Genomic DNA, 27,150 nt, shown 5'->3' on the forward strand with positions numbered 1-27,150 from the left:
TAGTGGTGATCTTTATTCCCACTTTTAAGGGTTTAATTTTAAAATAATAAGATGATTCCTTAACATTGTTAAATGGCATGCAATACAAGCAGCTAAAGATTCAGAGGACTACCCTCACCATGGTAAGCACAGTCAACAGTTGTTTATGTCCTTCCTCCATCATTTACAAACGCTCATATATATAAGTAGTACATAAATATATTTTATTTATTATATATATTATTTTCTGTAAATATTTTTCTGTAACTTCACAGAACAACATATAACATACCTATTAATGATCTACATCTCCCCTTCTTATTTTTAGTAGGTGCAGAGTAATCCATAGTTTGAATATACCATACTTTCCAATTGTTACTTATAATCTTTTTAGTGAATAAAGAAATTAGACATGGGTGAGCAATCTAATAAGACTATATAAAAAAAAATATACCACACCTATTTCATTTATTTTTTAATAAATGAAAATGCAGAGGAGAGGGTCTTAGTTCAGTTTCCTACTTGATCCTTTTAGCTGTTGCTGCTGCTGCTGCTGCTGCTAAGTCGCTTCAGTCGTGTCCGACTCTGTGCAACCCCATAGACGGCAGCCCACCAGGCTCCCCCATCCCTGGGATTCTCCAGGCAAGAACACTGGAGTGGGTTGCCATTTCCTTCTCCAGTGCATGAAAGTGAAAAGTAAAAGTGAAGTCGCTCAGTCGTGTCCGACTCTTAGCGACCCCATGGACTGCAGCCTACCAGGCTTCTCAGAAACACATTTTATGACATAAAAACATAAAACTCTAAACTATTTGTGACCAGAATACTTGAAGATCTGCTTCTTTGTTTTTGAAACGTTTTTTAGAAAAATAACAACATATTAAAAAGTTAAAAAATTACTCACAATTCAAATTTAAAAACAACTTTTTTGTCTAGAAGTTAAAGTTTATGCCTTCAACTCCCAATTTCACCTCTTCGGGGGACTTACTGAGACATTTTGGTCAAATTCTTTCTTGCGTTTTCTTGTGTTTACACAATTTCTTTATGCATGTGTATGCATATACCACACCTATTTTTTTCTAATAAAATGGAATGGTGCTATTCATGTAGGTCTGCAACTTTTAAAAAATTTCACCCTACTTCACTATATCACAGGCTAGGGCAAAAAATTTCTGATTAATTAAACCTGTCTATCTTTTATGTTATCTCCATTTATTTTCTTGTAGTAACAACATTCACAATAACCAAACTAAAAAGGGACTGATGTATCAACTGGCATGGTAATTTATTTACTTACAATATGAAATATATCTGGCATCATAGACTTTGCTCATTTGCTTGGGGCATTCCCACCTGATGGATGAATTACTCAAGAGATTAAATTATAGATAAGGCTGATTGGTGAGCCGAGGTGTTCTTACAGGATATTTCTATCAGGCTATGGCTAGAGCTCTGACTTGCCCTTGGGCTTTTTCTTTCCTGACAGCTGGCATTAGTCATCAGAGTCATAGCCCTGAATGGGGTTACAGATATTTGGTAAGGTTTCCTCCAGGCTCTGATCTGAACTATCCACTGCCCACTATTTCATTTAAGATCTCTGACCTGGTCCTCATTCATTACCTTTTCTTTCTGTGAGAAAAGTGTTGATTAGACTTTGAGGATCTCCCAAATCATCTGTTTGTTGGAAGACAAGGAAAACACCTTTGCCTCCATAGAAATTCATTTACAAGCACTTTGTTCAGGTGAGCGTCCATGGATGTGGCTAACACATAGAGGTGTGATAACCACAGTGTCTCCAGATCAAAATGTCCCCTCGGGATCAAATGTCCCCTTGGGATCAAAATCACCTCCACTCGAGAACGACTGGTTTAGAGGAAAGCGGGTTTAGACTGAAGAAGGAGCTAAAGAGAAGAAAACCAGATAGGTACTACATGGAAATCACCTGACTGAAAGTAAAAGGATATTAGTTCCTAAGCAGTGGGGGAAAGAACACAGGATTTGTCCTATGTCTTGATCTCTATTTCTCCACAAATGATGAGACCTTTGATTAGGTGGCTCAGATGGTAAAGAATCTGCTTGCAGTGCAGGAGACCCAGGTTTGATCTATGGTAGGGAAGATCCCCTGGAGGAGGAAATGGATACCAACTCCAGTATTCTTGCTTGGAGAATTCCATGGATAGAGGAGCCTGGTGGGCTATAGTCCATGGGCTGCAAAGAACTGGACATGACTGAGTGATTAACACTTTCACTTTGGTTAGTTGCTTTACCCTCCTGATTGTGAATTAGTATGAGGATTAATGTTGTTATTACTGTTTTTTAATTTACATATTTACAATGTACCAGAGTTGTACTGACATTTTATATGAATTAGAGAGTGTGTATTAAAGTCCTCTGTAAACTGTAAAATTTTGTACAAAAGTAATGTGCTATCCTACTCACTTCTTACCACTGCTTTTATCCTTGAGATCTTTAAAACTATGGGCAAATACAAGATTTACCTTTGAACCATGTTCTTTTGTGAATTTCATAAAATATTATAAATATTTTCTCACTTTTATTGTATGTAATTATTTTATGTATGTGTGTATATGTATATATATAAGAGTTGGATTTAAAATTATGTTAGGGATTAAAGTGTAGCATCGCTCATTTTATGAGAATAAGTGACAAAAATGAGATTTTGTAATTTGCAATAGATTTAGCAGGCAAATTTCCAGGAATGTATCTGTTCCCTATATTGCATAACATCACACAAATCTTTGGGAAGCCCCATTGTTAGCACCTCTCTATCCAGAAGAATACATGTTTCTTGTCCTTTTGTTTCTTGTGCTTTAGTCAGTTCCCTATAGTGAGTCAATTAAAATTTTTTTCTTATCCTTGTCTTAACTGCATTCACTTATGTCTCTCTACTTTAATGGATTAGTCAGGCATGATTTCTCTCTATGCAATAAATGTTTGCTGAATGAAGGAATAAATTACAGAAAACATGTTATCTCTCTTCCAGCAGGTTATCTGTTAAAATGATCAGTGACTCTACCCTTCATTATAGATTTCCTTAATGTAAAATGGTTTGCCTGTCTATAGTTCTGAATTTCTCCAGAAGTTATCCCATGGATTGGATAGGGGGTCAAGGTTGAGGGAGGCGTCAGGTACCATCCTGATACAAACTCACTGGGCCTCCTGAGGAGTGGTTTATAATACTTTAATAAGTATTTGCTTCAACCCTAGAATTTACTCCAATGGTCATACTAATTTGTTACCTCTCGGGATTGTAGTGTTTAGCACCTGTTGTCTCCCACATGTCACCTGATGATTTCATGGGATCAGTCTTGGCTACCTGTCCGTGACTTCACTCTCAAAGGGTGGATTAAACCTATAACCCAGGGTTGATTTTTAGTACTGATTCTGTATGCCTTTCTTTACTTTTCACTTCTCTCAGATATGACAATCATCACATGGATTTGGGAAGAGTTTCCATAGCCAGTGAGAATACTGAATTCAGTTGAATTGTTTGTGATCACTATTATAAAAGAGCTCATTCACAGTTACTTACTGCACCGGTTCTTCTTCAGAGACTATGATGCATTGGTCAATACATGATGTATGATGTACTTCTCTTTATGGCTACTAAACTACCTCTTCTAGGAAGCAGTCATCTATCTTAACCAAAACCTCCACTTCTCTGAGATGAAATCTTCTGCTATATTCTACACACATTTTACCAATACTTGCCTAGATCATTCATCATCATATCCCTGTCTATATACTTGGCATATATAGGAGGCACTCACATATTTTTGATCCACTGAGTGAATGAAACTTGGATTCTTGTTTCTGCTTATGTTTTTGTTTTGCTTAATGATGTCAGCTGGTAAAAATTTCTTTCTTCTCCCAGTGCCATTTCACTTCTAATTAAGTATTCAAAATAAGGTTAAGAGAAACCAATTTGAGGAATCATCTGAAGATCATGGGGATCATTTCCTAGTTTCTTAAAAAAAGACAGACCTCTCTGGTATGAGCTTATTTTAAAAACATGAGAAGGAAAAAGTTATGTAGACAATAGAAAGAAATAATGGTCAGAGCATAACTAGCAAGGAAGGTACTTCTGTCTGGAAGGGTATCAGGGGAAATGAAAGTTTCAGTTCCTATTTTGCCTTAGTCATCTTCTACACAGGGAATTACATTAAAATTGGCAGAGTTGCCAGTCCAGGTTTGATGCACAATACTGGATGCTTGGGGCTGGCGCACTGGGACAACCCAGAGGGATGGTATGGGGAGGGAGGAGGGAGGAGGGTTCAGGATGGGGAACATGTGTATACCTGTGGCGGATTCATGTTGATATATGGCAAAACCAATACAATATTGTAAAGTTAAAAAATAAAATATATAAAAAAAAAATTGGCAGAGTTTTGGGAAATCCCATAGGCGCTCTTATTTATTCATTCTGTGGATCTCTTCTCAAGCTCAGATCTGCTCCAGAGGTATCTCCCTTTGCTTCTTTGTCTGCTCTTTTTTAATTTTTTGGACTGCTGGATTCTCTGATTCCTTGAAATTGGATATCTTGGTGCCCTTTTTCCTTCTTGTCCTGCCAAATCTTAAAATAGGCTTTTTCCATTTTGGAGGGCTTAAGAACTAACTTTTTGGGGAAACAGGGAGAGATACTTTCCTGTCTGGGCTAGCATATTCTTTTCCTGAGACTCATACTATTTTTTCCCCCTAATTCTGGTTATCGCCATTACCATATCCAGAAATATCTTCGGCACCAGTACTTGGAAACTTATGCTTCCCTATAGATTGTTTTTATAAAAATGTATTAATTAACTTATTAATTTGCTTATACCCTCTTATTCCAAAATCTGGTGTTAGGGCTACTTCTAGAACACATGACATTTGGAAATCAGAAATGATAGACATACCTTAATCCTAATAAGTACCCCAACTAGGTGTCAATAAGAGGGCTAACCTGATCTTATAACACATCTAAAGATTGAAATGTCCCAGAGCTCAGTTGTTAGGCCTCTTTCTCCTTTTTTTTTTTTTTTTTCTTAAACAACAAATTTATTTTCTCACAGTTCTAGAAGTATGAAGTCCAAGACCAGGTTGCTGTGAGGGCTGGGCTCTGGTGAGACCTCTCTTCCTGATTCATAAACAACTGTCTTCTTCGTTGCCATTTGGCCTTTTCCTTATGTGTGCACATGGAAAGAGAGCCCGCTGGTGTGTTGTCTTCTGTGTAAGGACACCAGGTTAATTAGATTAGGTCTCCACCCTTATGACCTCTTCACTCTTTTTAGCTCAGCTGGTAAAGGATCCGCCTGCAATGCAGGAGACCCCGGTTCGATTCCTGGGTTGGGAAGATCCACTGGAGAAGGGGTAGGCTACCCGGTCCAGTATTCTTGGGCTTCTCTTGAGGCTCAGCTGGTAAAGAATCCAGCTGCAATGTGGGACACCTCGGTTTGATCCCTGGGTTGGGAAGATCCCCTGGAGAAGGGAAAGGCTACCCACTCCAGTATTCTGGCCTGGAGAATTCTATGGACTGTATAGTCCATGGGGTTGCAAAGAGTTGGACACGACTGAGCGACTTTCACTATTCTGTTCCAAGACTTTAAACACTACCATACATTGTTGATGACTCCCAAATATAATCTCCAGCCCCCACTTCACCCTAGACTTCAGACTATTTGATATCTCTACTTATATGTCCATAGACACCTTAAACTTAACATGTCCACACCAAACTTTTGATTCTCCCAATCTAAATTTACCTCTCCTCAAGTGTTCCCCATCTCAGTAAACCAAGTTGCTCAGCCCAAAAACCTTTGAGTTTTTCTCTTGTCTTCTACATCCAATTCTTCAGCAAGCCCCACTTGCTCCCCTTTAAAATACGTCTCAAATATATCCATGTACTATTTCCTTTAGCATTGCCATTGAGTTCAAGCCATCATCATCTCTCACCCAGGCCACTGCAGTAGCCTCCTAATGGTCTCCCTGCTTCTACTTTTGCCCTGATCCTTCCTTAAAATATAAATTATAATTCACTGCTGCTTAAAACCCTATGGCTTTTCCTCAACAAGGTCCCCTGACTACCTTGCTGACTCCATCCTCTGACATCCCTCTCACTCACTCCTCACCCTTCAAGGCACACTGGCCTACCTTTTGTCAGTTTTCCCAGGCACATTCTGACCTCACGAGTTTTTGCATTTACCATTCTAAGCCTCAAATTCCCTATCTTCAAGTAATCATATGACTTGTTCTTTCACTTCATTTGGATCTGTACTCAAATGTTGTCTCCTAAAGGAGACCTTTTTACTTCTTCATTAGTTATCTGTTTAAAGCAGCTTCTAGTTACTGGCAGTATTCAAGCATGGCTGGATCCTTGAAGGATGCCTGCAGAGATGCTAAAGAAGGAACTTCCATGTCATGTGGGAGTGGAAAATGAGACCAGATTTCCTTAATAACTTAAGGAATAAGTTATTATTAATAACTGGAAATTATTTAATCTTATCATGAATTAATTATAATTCTTTCTCTAAGCATTTAGTTAGCACCTCCTATGTGTCTGACATTGTTCTAGGCACTAGATAAGATAGAAAGATATAAAGAGATATATCTTTAAGATATAGCTTAAAGATATAAAGAGATATATCTTTAAGATATAAAGATAAAAGTGGCCTAGCTAGTATCCATTAGGAACTAATAGTAGATAATGAAGAAAAGAGTTGCTTAAGAGTATGGGTGTAAAATTGTAGTAGATAAAAATAAATAGAAAAGGACAAATTTTAGAGGTGCTCTGAATAAATGGCAACCCACTCCAGTATTCTTGCCTGGAAAACCCCATGGATGGAGGAGCCTGGTAGGCTACAGTCCATGGAGTCTCAAAGAGTCGGACATGACTGAGCAGCTTCACTTTTCTGAATAAATGAGGAAGAGACTGAATAAATGAGAGGAGGAAAAACTATTATAAGGGGGAGAACTAGATATGAAAGATGACCCTAAAATTGCCTGCTTGAGAAGGGAGAATGTAGGGGTAAAGACCACATGTTATATTGTTATGGGGGTAATCCCTAAAAGGAAAATATCAGTGTTAGTCATCAAGTATATGGCGTGGCTGGATGTAATTCATAATTCAGTAGAGATTAATTAATTTATGAAGTAGTTTGAAATTCTTGGAACAAACGTGCCTTCACCTTCTCTTATTAGTCTCCCATACCAATACAGTTAAGTTCTCCTTTCCCCTGCCTTCTGGCCCCTTTGGGGTAAATTAACGTGAAACTGACAGTTCCTTTAATCACATGATGAGTTTGAGTGAACTCTGGGAGTTGGTGATGGACAGGGAGGCCTGGCGTGCTGTGATTCATGGGGTCACAAAGAGTTGGACACGACTGAGCGACTGAACTGAACTGAACTTAATCACATGGGGCCCTTCAGTTTCTTTTCTGGTTCATATGCCTGGAATCTGTTAGACAGTAGGGAATAGTTGTCTTTTTTAAATATAATAATCACCTGGTCCCTCATGCTGCTCATTGTTCACACATGTCCCAGTATGTCTTGTCACAGAATCATGCTCTCTAGCTGGGACATGATGCCTAGGTAGGTGGGGAATTCCCCTGTTTTGTTTAAAATCATAGTTGTCTTTGGATTTGGCTAGCATGTTTGTGATTAGTTTACTGACAATTGTTTTTTTTTTTCTTATACCATATGCTATTACATGATTCATCTGCTTTGAGTCTGTTGCCTTGAAGGTGAAACAATTTCTTCCAATGTTGATATTTCATAATCTCATAGATAACAAGCATACACATATGCATAGTCCTTTCAGAAGTTTTAAACATTTGGAGATGAATGAATTATACTTCCACAAATGAAAAGGAGCAGTATAAAACCATAATGGTGATATCCAGACATCTTTTGTTGGGTGGTTGGGTGAACAGTAATATTAATAAAGCCTGTGTACTTTACTGTGTTTATCTCTCCTTGAGAAGTTATTTCTGGTGTGTGGTACTTATTTATGAATTTTAACGTTTAACATTGTGCTTTAATTGCCTTGGATTTACATGTATTTTAATATTTTAGACATGATCTTTATTTCAAGGAGTTTAAATTCCAGATACATCATAATACTTGGTGTTAACATTGTAATGATGATTGCTGTTTACTATGTAGCAATCCCTATTCAAATGTTAAGAAATCTTCTTTTAATTACTAATATAAATAGTAATCTTTGAAAACATTTCAGTAAGACACATCACATCTCTGAATGCAGCACAAGGAAGTTTTTTCATAAACATGGTTATTTTCCAAGTAATTAAAAGATTACACTTCTAATAAACATGGACTAAATTCAGTTTCTTCATATAGCACTGATCAGTGCACTTACTGTGTTCCACCATTTAACCACCTGTATTTTTTTACTCATAATGTCAGTGATTGTTTTTCAAAGAACTCTTTATAATTCCACGGTATAGATATACATGTACATATCTGTATAAGTTGTACATTTGGGGAGAAATTTTTAAAAGATTCTGATTCTTGGTATATCTGCCTCCCCCTCTCTCTCTTTACCTGTTTTTAGCTCCTCTTTGGTTCAGGTGTGCTGGTGTCCCTAAGCCTTTCTGGGCCGCAGCTGGAGAAGGTGGTGATTGACAGAAGCCTGGTGGGGAAGCTCATCTCAGACACCATCAGTGATGGTAATTACCCCCATGTGCAAATCAATTGCCTGCATTAACAGTGGGCAGGAGAAATAGTGTGTCAACAGGTAGACTAATTATTACCACTAGGGACTTGAAAACACAAGTAATTGCTTGTAATAGCATAGTTACAACCCCTGGGACCAATACAAGTTTTAACTAATATTTAATGTCAAAGTTTTTGTCAATTGTTAGTATTCTTGAGTATTTTTTACTGTTTCCTTAAAAAAGTGAACATATTTTCGAAAGAGGTGGGTGTTTTGTTTGGTGTGTTGACATTTCAAATATTTTTCACTTTCACATGAATTTTGAATAAATAACCCCAATTTGTCAGCACAGCCACCTAGTACAAAAACAAAAACAAAATCTGTTCTTTGGCTCTTAGGACATTCTTTGTTACCAAAGTCTATGAATACTAACTTCTGAGAGAGTTTGAGCAGTATTTCTAAAAATAAAAAATCAATGCCAAAAATACCAGATAAATCTGAATCCTGTAAAGTGATATCACAGTTAGTATATAATTGCTACAAAGCACATAAAGACTTTAAGCCAATTATTGAAAAGGTAGCATACTGACATTTATTAATCCTTAAAAGGCTCTTCGCTGTACCAGCCTACCTATATAATTTAATTAAAACAACTGTTCCTTGTAAGATATAGTTATTTCTGTTTTATAGATAAGGAAATTGAAGCTGAGATACTGATGAACATGCCCACCAATGAGATACTGAGGAACAGCCCCAAAATGACTGAGCTGAAATTTGAACCCATTTTCTTTGCACTATAGTGTGCTGACTCCTAAAGTTTTAAGACTGCACTTTAATTCAAGGTGAAAAAAAAGGTCTAAGAAACAAATTGCATGTATGGCAAAACCAATACAATATTGTAAAGTAGTTAGCCTCCAATTAAATAAATTAAAAGAAACAGATTGCATTATCATTAGAGATTGAAAATTTTCCATATCTTAAATTGAATAATCAAAGGAAAGTGTGGTCTAGTGGAAAGGACAGAGGTAAGATTATAGAAACCCTTCTGCTGTGTGTGCTCACTAGTATCTCTGAATAATGCAGACACAATTTCTTAGAGAAAAGCACTCTGCAGTGTGGCTATCATTAGTAGTATTCCTGATAATGATAAGCTGGGGATAGGGTTATGAGTATGCCATTCTTCTTCCTTGTAGGATCATGATGCTAAGGAAGTGTTCCTGTGGAAGAGGTTCCATTTTTACATGTCTAATAATTGACCCCTTCATTGATTCTGCAAATAAAATAGTGGCTGTGATGATTTTGTCATTTTGGTGGTCCTCCATTAGAATTAAAAGGAGACCTCCAAAAGTGTTCATGTTGCTGAGATATCTTTTTTCACTTGTTTCTTTAAACCACAAATAATACATACATTCTCATGAGTAAATGATAACAATGTGATTTCTTGGCAGTTCTCCAGATTCTCCTGTAATTGTGTCGATCTACTGTGGTTACTGCTTGCACAGCCAGGGATATGGAAGTAAAAAAAAATATATAAAACATTCAATAACTTCTTTTTGCTGGGAACAATGTAAAACATTTCTCAAATTCCTACTACATGTTTTTGTCAGTAATTTTTATAACATTAATGGCTCTTTATGTAACCCAAATTAATGCAAATTAATTAACTGTGTACTTTAGAAATATAGCTGTAGAAATGTTTTTGCTAATCTTCATTATCACATATTACTTTATATAATATATTGGGTATAATATGTTTTAGTTCATTCAGCTAGTATACTTTCAGAAAGTTCATTGATGAAAATTTTTTTAAAAAATTGGTGGAGAACACTGATCTGTATCCTCTAATAAATCCAATTTATTCTCAGATGGTTTGTATCATATAAATACAGGATTAAAGGCTAAGTACAAATAAGTGTTTTTATCTTTACGTTCAGATATGAAACAGTGTTTTATGCTTTTCCTACCTTTATTCCAAATACATCTCATTTGTAGGTTGTCCCCAAATATCAGTGTATATTGAAATGGTCTCATGGAAAGGAAAAATATCAAATCCATGCATGATTAGATTGATTATTGTTGTTTCTTTCTAATATCTTTATTATCATTGGGAAGTGTCCACAATGATATTTAGGAGACTTCAGTTATTTCAATTAATATTCATTTATCTTCTGAAAATAGCTTTTTGTAACATTTCAGTAGAAGAAACTATTAATTTGTTATTTTATTCTAACTTAGTACTTGATAGTATTGTCAAATCTTTTTTTTTTTTAAGCTCTTCTCACAGACGGCTTCATCATCTTATCATTTTTGGCACAAAACAAACTATGTTTTATTCAGTTTTCCAAGAAGATGAGCTCTCCTGATATAAACAAAAGACTGGAAAAGCTCTCAGCCTTGGATTATAAGGTAGAGATTTGAATGTATATGGTCATATTGTTAATTATTAAGGTATGCTAGAGTATTGCTTGAGTTGATGTTATGCTCTTTTTTCTTAAATGATTATGGATTTCAAAAAAACCAGAGTTATTCATAGTATAGGATTAAGCTTGATCAACTAGAAACAGTGGCCATCCAAAGTTTTCTTTTTTTACTCTCATCATGGGGGTCTAACAATGGCATGCTTGGAGCAGTTTACATCGTACTTACGGACATCAGAAAGATAATAGAGGCAAGTTACACATTTGAAAATGGTTTTCTTGCTGGCAGTAGTATGTATGCCATTCTCATTTTTCCCTAAGACCCCGTATCACTATTCTAGGCAAGGGTAGCTGCTCTCGCTTCCATTTCACAAGAAAGAAGACAACGCTTTCAAAGGTTAATAGAAAAGTGTAATAAACAAGGAGTGGGAAGATCCCCCTTCTCCCAACATCAGCTATAACTGTGGAGAAAAATGCAAAAAGAAATCTCCTTCATGTGTTAGTCTCTTTCCCTTCAGTAACTCCAGGTAATTTGTTTCCTTGTATCAGGGACTTTACATCTGTTAAGGCAGGATTTTTATTTTAAATGATGTGTTTAATTTAAGTTTTGCCACATTACATTTTAACTGCTTGGAAGGCATACTCTCTGCTAGAATGAGTATCTCATACATTTTCCAGGCTGTTTCAGTTCAAGGCCTCTTTTCAGCAGTGACTTGTGTTTGCAAGATTGATCCAGCCTCTGTGACGTGGATTTGAGACAGTTCACTGTTCACTGGGAACAAGACTGATATACAGCTTCCTTAAAAAAGATGCACACTTAGACTGTACCAGGAGTATCTATAACAAGGGCAAAGATTCTTAAAAGCTAGCTTTGTGGCCTGAAACTGTGTGTGTGCGTGTGTGTTTGAAAAGTCTAATAGTATTTGACCTAACCTTTTGCCCTTTTGGGTTCTTTTGGGTTATTTCTTATTGTGACTGAGTTAGTAGTGGTGTGGGGGGATTTAATTTTATTTATCAGAAAAATCTACTCTTATAAAAAAGATTTTTAACATGGGATAAAATATTAACTTTTTCATCATGGTAATAAACTATAATTTGGTTTTGTTTGCAAGCCTTGTATAGCTTCTATAACACTTTGTATAATATTGATTCTTTTAAACTGAAAATCTGTAGTACTCATATATTTTGTCTAGTAAAAAATGGTTTAACATTCCTAATGGAATACTATTTTCCAGAATGGCTAGCTTTCCTTGAAATGTTGTTAATTTACTAATACTGGTCTTTAAAATGCACCAGTATGCATTAATTTTAATGCATTAACTATTAAAGTAACTGTTTTTAATGTATTTATATAAAATTTTGTATGCCTACTTTCTTCATCTTAAGTGTGGTGGGTAGTTTGGCAGTCTTCTCAGCTTAAGGATAGTAGCTCCCCATTAATGAGAGCAGAGAGAAACTGTTAGGATGTCATCTTTTCTAATGAAAAGATGTGAAAAATAGACTGAGTATATGGGCCCTACACCTTGAGTAGGGAGTTAAGTATTTGTTCATTCTGTCATTAGATATGAGAAATTAAAAACATGAGCACTCCATGTCATTTCTTTACATTAGAGAAGAAGTAGCCTGCTTTCCTCTGGAAACCATGGATTTCATTTTCTAGTTCAATATTTTAAATATAGGTATTTAATATTTGATAAAAACTGCCATTTATCTATTGGAAGGACATTTTAAGAAACTTGTTCATTTCACTTGCCCTCTTGACCATTGTGATAGAATAGTAAACCATTAATACTCGAAACAAACATTAAATTTCAGATAACATACATGATTTACATTATGTGAGGATTGAAAGTGGCAGCCTCTTGTTTTAACTCTGTTTTCTTATATAGAAGTTCTTAAGTAACATGTGTAAGTGCCAGGTAGGGTGTCAAAATAATGTTTGTGTATTTTTAAGGACTTAGCAATTTCATTGTGATATTTCCTTCAAATAAGAAGATAGCTGGTTAAAATAGTGATATTGAGAACTTAAATGTAAGAATTTGCACTTTAGAGCGTATAGTAATTTGTGTTGTCTGTCATTGCCCATTTGGATTTTAAAACAAGGAAATAGTGTAGAGTATTACAATCCTGCTCTTCTTTACAGCTATATCATAATTTAGTTCTTTTAGACTGAAACAGTTTTGGCAGAGAAAAATGGAAATATCATGAAATTATTCACCTTTAGCAAGTTTTCCTGTCTACATTTTAAAAATCCAATTCATTTAACAGTGAAGGGACAGTGCAAGGAGTTAAATGTTTACCATGAGAGAACAACACTGGTAATTACTTTGATTTCAGTTCCTTTTGATGTGCATTCAGAGGATGAAGAGGTCAATAATATTATGGCCATGCAAATAGAAAAGGGTTCCTTTTGACCATATTAAAAAAAAATAGCAGAGGATTATTAAAGCATTAACCTTGATTTTAATGGCCTTGGTTGAGTGGTGAGATCACAATTTGGATGAGCCTGATTATTTACTAAATACAATACATAAATGCAACGGGTTCTTAACACCCATTGCACTCTGGCATTATCGCATTACTGCCATCCTTTGTTGCCTTGCAGACAGGAATATGAAAGCAATCTGTCATGTAGTGAGACTGGCTCCAGAAGCATTTCTCTGATAAGAAGACCCCCTGCCCTTTGCTAGTGTCTGGTCCAGTAGGCTTAGCCATGCGCTTAATCCCCAGAAAGTGGTTCGATTATTGCTGACCAGCAATGGCAAGATAGTTTTTTTTTTTTTTTTTTTGCTTCCAAGCTATCAACCTTCCATTAATTCCTTAAGCAGAAATACGGTGCAATCTATATTTCCTTGGCATGTGTCACCCAGATGGTGCCGTGCTTATGTTTTCAAATAACCATGTTCCAAAATAACATAGTTTGAATAATAAATTCTACAAATCCGTCCTAAGAAAGAAAAGCATAATTCTCAGAAGCTGCATAAACTTTTACGCATGATGCTGTGGCTTATCCCTTTATGCAGAATTTTTGTATATATGTCTTTAAAGCGATATTTGCCTCAAGTTGTTTTTCCTTTTGTTGTTGTCAGTCACTGTTAACATGTTATGTCTTAAACAGTAGTCCGACACTGTTGGTCAGCAATACTGAACCTGTCAGTTAATATAGCTGGTCTTAAAGCCTATGTGTGGGTTGATGCTGTCAAGCAACCATGACTGTACATTTTGGTATTGATTGGGATTGCTATGGCCAATTCCTCCCCAACTCACATTTTTCCTTTTCCTTTCCTCTGCTAAAAATGGGGAGAATTTTGAACATATGTCTTTTTTATGTATGTGTCAAAAGAATTTGGTAAATTCTGACACCTCCTTAAGCACATGTTTAACATGCATATTTACTTGCATTTATCTACATTTACAGATGCTTTAATTTTTGTAATACTTTGAGGATTTTGCCTTTTAAAAATGATCCTTGTCTTTTTTTTTTTTTTTAAACCATTAGATTTCCTATTATGAAATCCCAGGCCCAGTAAATAGGACAACACAGCGTCATCTAGCTATCAATTGTGTTCAAGATAGAGTTGTTTGCTGGTGGCCACTGGTCAGTGATGATGCTTGGCCTTGGACCCCCATTTCTTCTGAGAAGGATAGAGCCAATCTGCTGCTCCTGAGTTATGCTCAAGGAAAGCTGGAGGTAAATCTAAAGTAAATATATACATTTTGTTGAAGAGAAACTAAAATAGGGTTATTAGTTTTCTATTCTGAAATAAGTGTGAATGCTTTTTAAAATCTATAATTTGTTTTCCAAATATTCAACAAAAGTAATTACATATGAAATGGGATCCTTGAAAGTATCACATCTGGAGGATCCACTGACAGTTTCAGGACTCGCCCGAATACCATAGTGATTAATAGCACAAGCTTCTGGGTTCAAATCCTAGCTCTGCCACTACCTACCTCTCTGTCCTTGAGCAGATTACTAACCTCCATGTGCTGTGGTTTCATTATTTGAAAAACAGAGTGAATGAAAATATCCAAGTTAATAGATGCATTTAGAGCAATAATGATGTAATACTATTATTATATGTATTAATTATTAATCTCAATTACTATTGTGATTCTTGTCATTATTAGTGCTGTCATTACTGTTTGCTCATGATTTCATGCCTTTCAAAGCTGTGTTATTAACCACCTTCTTTAAACATCAGTTAGTCAGTCAGCAAACAATAGTCAGATGCCTGTTTTCTATAAGACTCTGTGGTGCCAAACCATGGCTTGGGGCAAGGATTTGTAAGGAGGGCCTTAGAGGAGCAGCCTTCTCAATCTAGTGTCCTGCCTGGGACACAAACACCAAAAGTATTAATCTAGGAAGTGTATATGAGATCTCACCCTGTCTATTTCTGAAAATGTTCCGTCATCATTCATTATCATGAACCTGTGGATATTTTCATCTTGTATCAGTACTTTGAGTCTGAAATTCTGTTTTCTTAATGTAACTTTAAATTGAAAAAACAACCTCCTCAACGTGGTTTTTCAGTGGGTAAAATGGTATGTTTTGTCTAGGTAAAATTGTATGTTCCTGTATTTTCTCTAAATCCATTATCTTTTAGACTTTAAGAAGTATTTTTCAGAATTAGTATTGTGAGATAATGAACAAGTACAAGTTTTCCCTATCCCCCACTTACCTCTTCTGACTTTATAAACTTACAGGCTATCTCTTAAGGCTGAAGAGCCCTTTTTAATTAATTTACCTTTTTCTGGAACTTTTCCAATTTTGTTGTAGTAACTAAGACACTTTTAATGCTCCACGTATGGATTTTGTAAGGATAAAGAAGTGCTTTATTCCTATTCACTTCCTGTTTGTGCCTACCATCATATTGATCTTGGATCTAGAAGCTAACTGAATAAAAGACCTAATCAAAATGACTTCATGTAATAAAGCCAACTAGAATTCTTTTAAATGTTCTGTCTTACAATAAAAGTAAAAAAAAAAAAATAGCATAAATCAACCTTTAGTTTTACAGTACACAAATTACCTTTATTGAAATGAACTTATTACCTGAAATTAGGACTGTTTGAAAAGGGTATATACATATGGTCCACATACTTAATCTCCCCGTGTCTAGTTTATGGACTTTGTGGTTCGATAAACTTCAGTTTGCCTATTGGTTGGGCCATATACTATGTGACTTGAATGAAGTTTACTCCTGTAAGGTTCAGCCTGCTTTTAACTAATGATACAGTCTTTGGTCTTGGGTAGATCACCTACCCTGACTGTAGTTTTCTAATTTTTAAAATGATAGATTTAAACCATATGGGTCCCAGGCAGCTCAAAAAAAAAGTGCTCATCTGAATTCTGAAGCACAGGTCTGATTTTGCCATTGCCTGTTCAAATGCCTTCATTAGATTTTCAGCTAAACTTAGCTTCCGCACTGAAAAGCACTCCCCTGCCCCGACTGGTTGTGACCTACTGTTCCAGTGTTATTTCTTTATACAAATCAATATTCTAGCCAAATGATGTACTCACTGCTTCTTTCTCACCTTCTGCCTGTACAAATTTGAAGTAGGAAATGGCAACCCATTCCAGTATTCTTGCCTGGAAAATTCCATGGACAAAAGAGTCTGGCAGGCTATAGTCCATGGGGTTGCAAAGAGTCAGATGCAACTGAGCATGCAAGCAGTGCACACCTGTACAGATTACAGGTATTTCTACCTGAAATGCCCTTCCTGGGCTTCCTGGGTAGCTCAGCTGGTAGAGAATCCCCCTGCAATACAGGAGACCCTGGTTCAATCCCTGGGTCGGGAAGTTCCCCTGAAGAAGGGATAGGCTACTCACTCCAATATTCTTGGGCTTCCTTGATGGCTCAGAAAGTAAAGAATCCTCCTGCAATACAGGAGACCTGGGTTTGATCCTTGGGTTGGGAAGGTCCCCTGGAGGGAGGACATGGCAACCCACTCCAGAATTGGGGCTTCCCTAGTGGCTCAGACAGTAAAGAACCAGTCTGCCACGCAGGAGACCTGGGTTCAATCATTGAGTCAGGCAGATCCCCTGGAGAAGGGAATGGCAACACACTCCAGAATTCTTGCCTGGAGAATTCCATGGGTAGAGAAGCCTGGTGGGCTACAGTCCATGGAGTAGCAAAGAAATGGACACGATGGAGCAACTAACACTTTCACTCTCTCTCTCTTCACATCATTCATCAGCTGTTAAGCATGAGCATGGAGTAGCTGTTGTTTAGTCCCTAAGTCCTGTACTACTCTTTTGCAGCCCCATGGACTATAGCTCACCAGGCTCCTCTGTCCATGGGATCTCCCAGGTAGGAATACTGGAGTGGGTTGCCATTTCTTCCTCCAGGGGATCTTCCTATTGCAGGGATCAAACCCATGTCTCCTGCACTGTCAGGTGAATTATTTACCACTGAGTGACTTGGGAAGCCCTGACCATGGAGTAGCACTGTATTTCATGCCAGAGAATATGAATACAAAGCTTTCCCTGCCTGCAAGGATCTTAGTGTCTACCAGTGAGAGACAAATATGAAAACACATGTGTACACTAAAGTGTTAAAGTACTGTGGATAGAGCATATGTTAGCAGTACAGGAGACAGTGGGAAATGATTGTTTTTACCTAGAGAGAGAATAAGGGGGGAACTTTCAAAGAAGATTTACAACTTGCTCAAGGTTGATACAGAGAAGGCAATGGCACCCCACTCCAGTACTCTTGCCTGGAAAATCGCATGGACGGAGGAGCCTGGTAGGCTGCAGTCCATGGGGTCGCTAGGAGTCGGACAGGACTGAGTGACTTCACTTTCACTTTTCACTTTCATGCATTGGAGAAGGAAATGGCAATCCACTCCAGTAGTTCTTGCCTGGAGAATCCCAGGGACCGGGGAGCCTGGTGGGCTGCCATCTTTGGGGTCACACAGAGTCGGACGCGACTGAAGCGATTTAGCGGCCACAGCAGCGGCAGCAAGGTTGGTACACAATTTTACTTTTTTTTAGTTACTATCCTAAGTTTCATATCAAAATTGTACTAGCCTTGTGGAGTGATTTGACAAGCTTTTCTCTTTTCTCCTCTGTGAAACAGTACCAAAAGAAATCATATAATACTTGAATGTTTGGTAAAACACATAAAAGCGTCTGGGTGTGCTGTCTTTCAAGGAAGATAGATTTATTTTTTATCACTGATTCCATTTTTCAACGGTTGTTTTTCAGGAATTCTGTTTTTTCCTTGAGTCATTTTCCTTATTTTGTGTTTTTGGAAAATTATCCATCTTGTTTAAGTATTTGAATAGATTTTCATTAAGTTTTATATGATATTTGTACCTGATTTTTACTTATCACCACTGACTGCATATATTTATCTTAATATATTAAGATATATAATAATTTTTTTTGTCAAGTAGCTTCTGTCTTAGATTTGGTCCTTTCAATCTATCAAAATTAAATTGTTGGAAAAATTAATAAAGATTTTTTTTTTTTCAGAACCTCATGTGAACTTCTATATGCAAAAAAATGAATGTCTTTTGGAATAATTGTCTGGGGAAATAATTGTTTCTTTCTGTGTGTATGAAGACAGTCTTTAACCATGAATTGTAGCATATTTTTTAGGAAAACATGAACTAAAACTACTAGTCTATAAAGGTAATATTCAGGCATATATCTTTAAATATTTTTCACTAGCAATCAATAGACTTCTTAACGCTAATCTTCAGAATAAGAGATACAATATACTCTTAAACCCTAAAAGTCAGACTACAAAAGTAGCAACTTTATAAAGAAGCAATTTAATCTTTGTATGTATTAAATGACAGAATTTTAAACAATCATTTCTCATCCAAGTTCAATCAGAAAAGACAATAAGCTTTTATTTGGACTGTGGCAAGATCCTAGAGTAGTGGTTCCTAGCCTTGGCAACACATTACAGTCACCTACAGAGCTTTTACAAAGGGACCCACCGAGACCAGTTACATCAGAGTCTCCAGAGGGGAGGTGACATCAGTACTCTTTTACAGGTTTCCTAGGTAATCCTCATGTGCATCCAAGTTAGAACCACTGCTTTACAACAAACTAAAAAAATTGTTTAAAGCCATCTCTTTTGCATAACAGACCATGGAAAGGATAAAGCCCACATACTGAACCAAATGAGTGTTCTAATAGTAGACTCTAAGTAGAAAATTGGCTTACCAAGCAGCTGGAAAAAAAAAACAAAGGAAACATAGAAATAAGCTCTCTGTGACTAAATTATCTGTCTTTCAAAGGAGGAACATTTTTAAATTTATTTTATGGATATTAGAAAACTGCAGGTCTAATTGCATACCACAGAGCTCTAAACAACAGTACATATCTTAATTAGAAACAGAACAAGAGAGATTTTTGTTGTCTAGGAAAAAAAATTGTTTTGAAAAATATACAATAAATAGGATGAAGAAAAACATTTTTATCTATAAAATTCATTTAAAAATAGCTTTCTGTGGTTTTTGTGTTTACTATCATACACAAGGTAGTCCTTTTTATTTAATACAGGACTTCCCTGTAGCTCAAACATAAACAAACTGCCTGCAATGCAGGAGACCAGGGTTTGATCCCTGGGTTGGGAAGATCCCCTGGAGAAGGGAATGGGAATCCACTCCAGTATTCTTGCTTGGAGAATTCTATGGACAGAGAAGCCTGGCAGGCTACTCTAAGAGTTGGACATGACTGAGTGACTAACACACACATGCTTAAGATCCCCTGGAGTAGGAAATGGCAACCCATCCTAGTATTCTTGCCTGGAAAGTTCTATGGACAGAGGAACCCAACAGGCCATGGGGTTGCAAAGAGTTGGACATGATTGAGTGGCTGAGCACACTCTTTATATTTACTTTTGAAAAAAGTAATTACTATCATCCTAGAAATATTTAATTCATTAGCTTTGTCAAAAATGTGACGACAACCCAACTTACTTTTCTCTTACCTTATTTGAGTAGATATTGTAACTTTTCAGCTATAAGCATTCGATAAAGTTTTCTGCTGCTAAGTCACTTCAGTCGTGTCCGACTCTGCGACCCCACAGACGGCAGCCCACTAGGCTCCCCCGTCCCTGAGATTCTCCAGGCAAGAACACTGGAGTGGGTTGACATTTCCTTCTCCAAAGCGTGAAAGTGAAGTCACTCAGTCGTGTCCCACTCTTAGCGACCCCATGGACTGCAGCCTACCAGGCTCCTCTGTCCGTGGCATTTTCTAGGCAAGAGTACTGGAGTGGGGTGCCATTGCCTTCAACGAAAGCTTTCTGAGTATGGCAATAATTTCAAGATACCTTATTCAGAAAAGGCCACTTGAATCTCTTTAACAAAATTAATAAAAAACATATTCAGATCAGTCGCTCAGTCATGTCCGACTCTTTGCGACCCCATGAATCGCAGCACGCCAGGCCTCCCTGTCCATCACCAACTCCCGGAGTTCACTCAGACTCACGTCCAACGAGTCAGTGATGCCATCCAGCCATCTCATCCTCTGTCCTCCCCTTCTCCTCCTGCCCCCAATCCCTCCCAGCATCACAGTCTTTTCCAATGAGTCAACTCTTCGCCTGAGGTGGCCAAAGTACTGGAGTTTCAGCTTTAGCATCATTCCTTCCAAAGAAATCCCAGGGCTGATCTCCTTCAGAATGGACTGGTTGGATCTTCTTACAGTCCAAGGGACTCTCAAGAGTCTTCTCCAACACCACAGTTCAAAAGCATAAATTCTTTGGTGCTCAGCCTTCTTCACAGTCCAACTCTCACATCCATACACGACCACAGAAAAATCCATAGCCTTGACTAGACGAACCTTTGTTGGCAAAGTAATGTCTCTGCTTTTGAATATACTACCTAGGTTGGTCATAACTTTCCTTCCAAGGAGTAAGTGTCTTTTAATTTCATGGCTGCAGTCACCATCTGGAGTGATTTTGGAGCCCAGAAAAATGAAGTCTGACACTGTTTCCACTGTTTCCCCATCTATTTCCCATGAAGTGGTGGGGCTGGATGCCATGATCTTCATTTTCTGAATGTTGAGCTTTAAGCCAACTTTTTCACTCTCCACTTTCACTTTCATCAAGAGGCTTTTGAGTTCCTCTTCACTTTCTGCCATAAGGGTGGTGTCACTTGTATATCGGAGGTTATTGATATTTCTCCCGGCAATCTTGATTCCAGCTTGTGCTTCTTCCAGTCCAGCATTTCTCATGATGTACTCTGCATATAAATTAAATAAACAGGGTGACAATATACAGCCTTGACGAACTCCTTTTCCTATTTGAAACCAGTCTGTTGTTCCATGTCCAATTCTAACTGTTGCTTCCTGACCTGCATCCAAATTTCTCAAGAGGCAGATCAGGTGGTCTGGTATTCCCGTCTCTTTCAGAATTTTCCAGTTTATTGTGTGATGCACACAGTCAAAGGCTTTGGCATAGTCAATAAAGCAGAAATAGATGTTTTACTGGAACCCTCTTGCTTTTTCTATGATCCAGCAGATGTTGGCAATTTGATCTCTGGTTCCTCTGCCTTTTCTAAAACCAGCTTGAACATCAGCAAGTTCACGGTTCACATATTGCTGAAGCCTGGCTTGGAGAATTTTGAGCATTACTTTACTAGCATGTGAGATGAGTGCAATTGTGTGGTAGTTTGAGCATTCTTTGGCATTGCCTTTCTTTGGGATTGGAATGAAAACTGACCTTTTCCAGTCCTGTGGCCACTGCTGAGTTTTCCAAATTTGCTGGCATATTGAGTGCAGCACTTTCACAGCATCATCTTTCAGGATTTGGAGTAGCTCAACTGGAATTCCATCACCTCCACTAGCTTTGTTTGTAGTGATGCTTTCTAAGGCCCACTTGACTTCACATTCCAGGATGTCTGGCTCTAGGTCAGTGATCACACCATCGTGATTATCTGAGTCATGAAGATCTTTTTTGTACAGTTCTTCTGTGTATTCTTGCCATCTCTTCTTAATATCTTCTGCTTCTGTTAGGTCCATACCATTTCTGTCCTTTATCGAACTCATCTTCGCATGAAATGTTCCTTTGGTATCTCTGATTTTCTTGAAGAGATCCCTAGTCTTTCCCATTCTGTTGTTTTCCTCTATTTCTTTGCATTGATCGCTGAAGAAGGCTTTCTTATCTCTTCTTGCTATTCTTTGGAACTCTGCATTCAGATGTTTATATCTTTCCTTTTCTCCTTTGTTTTTTGCTTCTCTTCTCTTCACAGCTATTTGTAAGGCCTCCCCAGACAGCCATTTTGCTTTTTTGCATTTCTTTTCTATGGGGGTGGTCTTGATCCCTGTCTCCTGTACAGTGTCACGAACCTCATTCCATAGTTCATCAGGCACTCTATCTATCAGATCTAGGCCCTTAAATCTATTTCTCACTTCCACTGTATAATCATAAGGGATTTGATTTAGGTCATACCTGAATGGTCTAGTGGTTTTCCCTACTTTCTTCAATTTAAGTCTGAATTTGGCAATAAGGAGTTCATGGTCTGAGCCACAGTCAGCTCCTGGTCTTGTTTTTGCTGACTGTATAGAGCTTCTCCATCTTTGGCTGCAAAGAATATAATCAGTCTGATTTTGGTGTTGACCATCTGGTGATGTCCACGTGTAGAGTCTTCTCTTGCGTTGTTGGAAGAGGGTGTTTACTACGACCAGTGCATTTTCTTGGCAAAACTCTATTAGTCTTTGCCCTGCTTCATTCCGTATTTCCAAGGCGGTAGTTTGAGCATTCTTTGGCATTGCCTTTCTTTGGGATTGGAATGAAAACTGACCTTTTCCAGTCCTGTGGCCACTGCTGAGTTTTCATGACCCAGATAATCACGATGGTGTGATCACTCACCTAGAGCCGGACATCCTGGAATGTGAAGTCAAGTGGGCCTTTGGAAGCATCACTACAAACAAAGCTAGTGGAGGTGATGGAATTCCAGTTGAGCTATTTCAAATCGTGAAAGACGATGCTGTGAAAGTGCTGCACTCAATATGCCAGCAAATTTGGAAAACTGAACTGAACTGAAGTGAAAGAAACACTGCTGTAACCACACTCAGGTCAAGAAATAGATTTTCCTAGGCACCAGAAATAGTGCCATGTACTTAACTCTGTTTTAATCTCAACCCTTTCCTAGTCCCCCAGAGTATCCTCTGTTGTGACTTTTACACTTTTTCTCATACATCACCTATGTATGTATCTCACAAAGCTTCAATTTAATATTATCTATTTAAACATGCTAATGTGTCTTTTATTTATTTATTTTTGGCCACACTGGGTCTTTGTTCTCTAGTTGTGGGGAGCAGGAAGTACTCGCTAATTGCAGTGAGGCAGACTTCTCTTTGACATGTCTTTTCTAGTTGCAGAGCGTAGGCTCTAGAGCCTGTGGGCTTCAGATAGTTGTCGCATGCAGGCTCTAGAGCACCGACTGGCTCAGTAGTTGTGGTGCATAGGCTTACTTGCCTTGCAGCATGTGGAATCTTACCAGGCCCATGTCCTCGGCATTGACAGGTGAATTCTTAACCACTGGACCACCAGGGGAGTCCTAAAACATGTTAATGTGTCTTTGAAATCTCTTTTAGTCTACAGGTTCCTGTTCCACTCTCTTTTTTTATTTTTTTCATTGAAAGTTATCTGTTGAAACTGTAATGTCCCACAGTCTGGATTTTGTTGTTCCCATCATCATGATGTGGTTCAGCATGCTTCTTTGTCTTTTGAAAATTCTGCAAGTTAGTGGTCAGTTTTGGCAAGACTATGTGTGAAGGAATGTTTTTTAATCGGGAGGCATATGATGCTAGGTTCTGTTTCTCTCTTTTAGTTGACTCTCTTTTTTTATTTTTAGTAACTATTGCTGCTCAGTGCTTAGGTCCATTAATTCATGGAGGTTGCAAAATGGTGATATCTAATGACATTTTTTAATTAGTTGGGATACTTTTATAATGAGACACTTCTACTCATCTCCTACGTGTTTTCCCAGTAGCTGGATTCATATAGTGTAATCAGGATAAGTGTCTGTTTCTTTTATTTACTAGTTTTCAAGATTGGATTGGTTCTCTGTCACTCGCTGAAGGTAATCAATTAGTTTTTGTTTTTAAATAACATTATTAACTCATGGATTTAGACATATTTGACTCAATGGGTTTCATAAATTGTAATTGTTATCTTTTTTGGAAGTACAGATTCTTTAACTAGAGCAATGGGATTCTCTTCAAGTTGGCTTCTCTTCTTATCATTACCTTAGTAATCTTGGGTAGCTTCCCTCTGGTATAAAAATATAGTCCATGGTTATCTTGTGCATTTCCTGCTGCAAACATGGAATTCTTGACTTATTCAATAAGGTCGGGTTTCTGAATCACTGAAGAAATGAAAGAGGAAATAAAAAAAGTAAATGAGATATTTTTTGAGAGACAAATGAAAAAGAAAGCAAGATTATCCAAAATGTATGGAATGCACCAAAAGCAGTTCTTAGAAGGAAGTTTATAGGGATCACAAGCTTACCTCAGGAAACCAGAAAGATCTAAAGTAAATGACCTAACCCTACGCCTAAAACAACTAGAAAAAGAAAAACAAACAAACCCTAAGTTAGTATAAGGAATGAAATTACAAAGATCAGGACAGAAATCAATGAAATAGAGACTAAAAGCAATAGAAAAGATCAACAATACTAAAAGCTAGTTCTTTGAAGATATGCAAACCTGATAAACTTTTAGCCAGACTCATCAAGAAAAAAAGGGAGAGGGCCCAAATCAAAATCAGAAATGAAAAAGAAGTTATGAGAGAAGCACAAAGGATCATAAGAAACTACTGCAAGAACTACATGCCAATAAACTGGTACAGCCTAGAAGAACTGGACAGATTCTTATAAGAGTACAGTCTCGGAAGACTGAACCAGAAATAGAAAATATGAAAACATCAATTACCAATACTGATACTGAATCAGTAGTTTAAAAACTCTCAACAAATAAAAGTCCAGGAACAGATGGCTTCATAGGTGAACTCTACCAAACATTTAAAGAGTTAACACCTATCCTGAAACTATTCTAAAATACTGCAGAGGATGGAACATTTCTGAACTCATTCTATATGGCCACCATCACCCAGATACCAAAACCAAAGATATGAAAAAAATTACAGACCTGTATCACGGAGAAGGCAATGGCACCCCACTCCAGTACTCTTGCTTGGAAAATCCCATGGATGGAGGAGCCTGGTAGGCTACAATCCATGGGGTCGCTAAGAGTCGGACACGACTGAGCGACTTCACTTTCACTTTTTACTTTCATGCATTGGAGAAGGAGATGACAGCCCACTCCAGTGTTCTTGCCTGGAGAATCCCAGGGACGGGGGAGCCTGATAGGCTGCCATCTCTGGGGTCGCACAGAGTCGGACATGACTGAAGTGACTTAGCATAGCATAGCATCACCAATGAACATAGATACAAAAATTATCGGCAAAATACTAGCAAACTGACTCCAATAATACATTATAAGAACCATACACCTTGATCAAGTGAGATTTATCCCAGGGATACAAGGATTTTTCAGTATATACCAATCAATGTGATACATTGCATTAACAAATTGAAGAATAAGAACTATATGATTATCTCAGTAGATAAAGTAAAAGATTTTGAGAAAATTCAATATCCGTTTATGATTCAAAAAAAACACTCTTAAGAAAGTAGGTACTAAAGGAACATGTGTGCATGCTCAGTTGTGTCTGACTCTGTGACTCCATGGATGGTAGCCCACCTCGCTCCTCTGTCCATAGGATTTTCCCAGGAAGAATAGTTCAGTGGGTTACCATTTCCTTCTCCAATTAAGGGAACATATCTTATAATAAAGGTCATATATGACAAACACAGCTAACATCATACTCAGTAGTGAAAATCTGAAAGCATTCCTTTTAGGAACAGGAAAAAGACAAGGATGTCCACTCTTGCCACTTTTATTCCACATAGTTTTGGAAGTCCTACCTATGGCAATCAGAGAAGAAAAAGAAAGAAAAGGAATCCACATTGGAAAAGAAATGTAAAAGTGTCTCTGTTTGCTGTTGACCTGATACTATATAAGAGAATCCTAAAGACGCTACCAGAAAACTATGCTACCAGACTCCTCAATGAATCTAGTAAAGTTGCTGGATACAAAATTAATACAGAAATCTCTTGCATTCCTATACACTGACAACAGAAGTTCACAGAGAGAAATTAAGGAAACAATACCGTTTACCATTAAGTGAAAGTTGCTTAGTTGTGTCCGACTCTTGGCAACCCCATGGACTGTAGCCTGTCAGCCTCCTCTGTCCATGGAATTTTCCAGGGCAGAATACTGCAGTGGGTAGCCATTACCTTCTCCAGGAGATCTGCCCAACCCAGGGATTGAACCCAGGTCTCTCACATTGCAAGTGGATTCTTTTCCTTCTGAGCGACCAAGGGCTCCAAGTCCAAGAATACTGGAGTGGATAGCCTATCCCTTTTTCAGCAGATCTTCCTGACTCAGGAATTGAACTGGGGTCTCCTGTACTACAGGCAGATTCTTTACCAGCTGAGCTACCAGGAAAGCCCACCAATGAATCAAAAAGAATAAAATACATAAGGGGGCAAAGACATGTACTCAGAAAACTATAAGATACTTATGAAAGAAATCAAAGATGACACAAACAGATGAAGAGATATACTATGTTCTTGGGTTGGAAGAATCAATATTGTCAAAATAACTCTACTATAGAAGGCAATCTACAGATTAAATGCAATTCCTATCCAGATTTTTCACAGAATTAGAATAAAACTTTTTTACAATTTGTATGGAAACACAAAAGATCACGAATAGCCAAATCAGTCTTGAGGAAAAAATGTGGAGCTGAAGGAATCAGGCGCCCTGACATCAGACTATACTACAAAGCTACAGTAATCAAAACGGTATAGTACTGGCACAAAAACAGGTATATGGTTCAGTGGAACCAGATGGAAAGTCCAGAAATAAACCCATGTTTTTATGGTCAGAAAACATGTGACAAAGGAGGCAAGACTACACAATGGAGAAAAGACAGTTTCTTCAATATGTGGTGCTGGGAAAACTGGACAGCTATATCTAAAAGAATAAAATTAGAA

The 27,150-nt window shown here is 37.6% G+C and overlaps 1 protein-coding gene across 20 annotated transcripts in view; it reads left to right on the plus strand.

Annotated features, from left to right (window-relative positions):
• Positions 1-27,150, plus strand: part of WDPCP (WD repeat containing planar cell polarity effector) — a 516,387-nt gene that overhangs the window by 265,413 nt on the left and 223,824 nt on the right. For all 20 annotated transcript variants that reach the window (XR_015136725.1, XR_015136727.1, XR_015136726.1 and 17 more), the window contains 3 exons: positions 8,546-8,660; positions 10,920-11,053; positions 14,564-14,755. Coding sequence is in view for 17 of the 20 variants with exons in the window: in XM_086326364.1 (XP_086182490.1) it covers positions 8,546-8,660; positions 10,920-11,053; positions 14,564-14,755 (441 nt within the window). In the remaining 3 variants the exon portion in view is untranslated. The remainder of the gene's footprint in view (positions 1-8,545; positions 8,661-10,919; positions 11,054-14,563; positions 14,756-27,150) is intronic.

Source organism: Bos grunniens, chromosome 11 (assembly GCF_055505025.1).
Source record: "Bos grunniens cultivar Pamir isolate PY7600 chromosome 11, Bosgru_T2T1.0, whole genome shotgun sequence".
Taxonomy (NCBI): domain Eukaryota; kingdom Metazoa; phylum Chordata; class Mammalia; order Artiodactyla; family Bovidae; genus Bos; species Bos grunniens.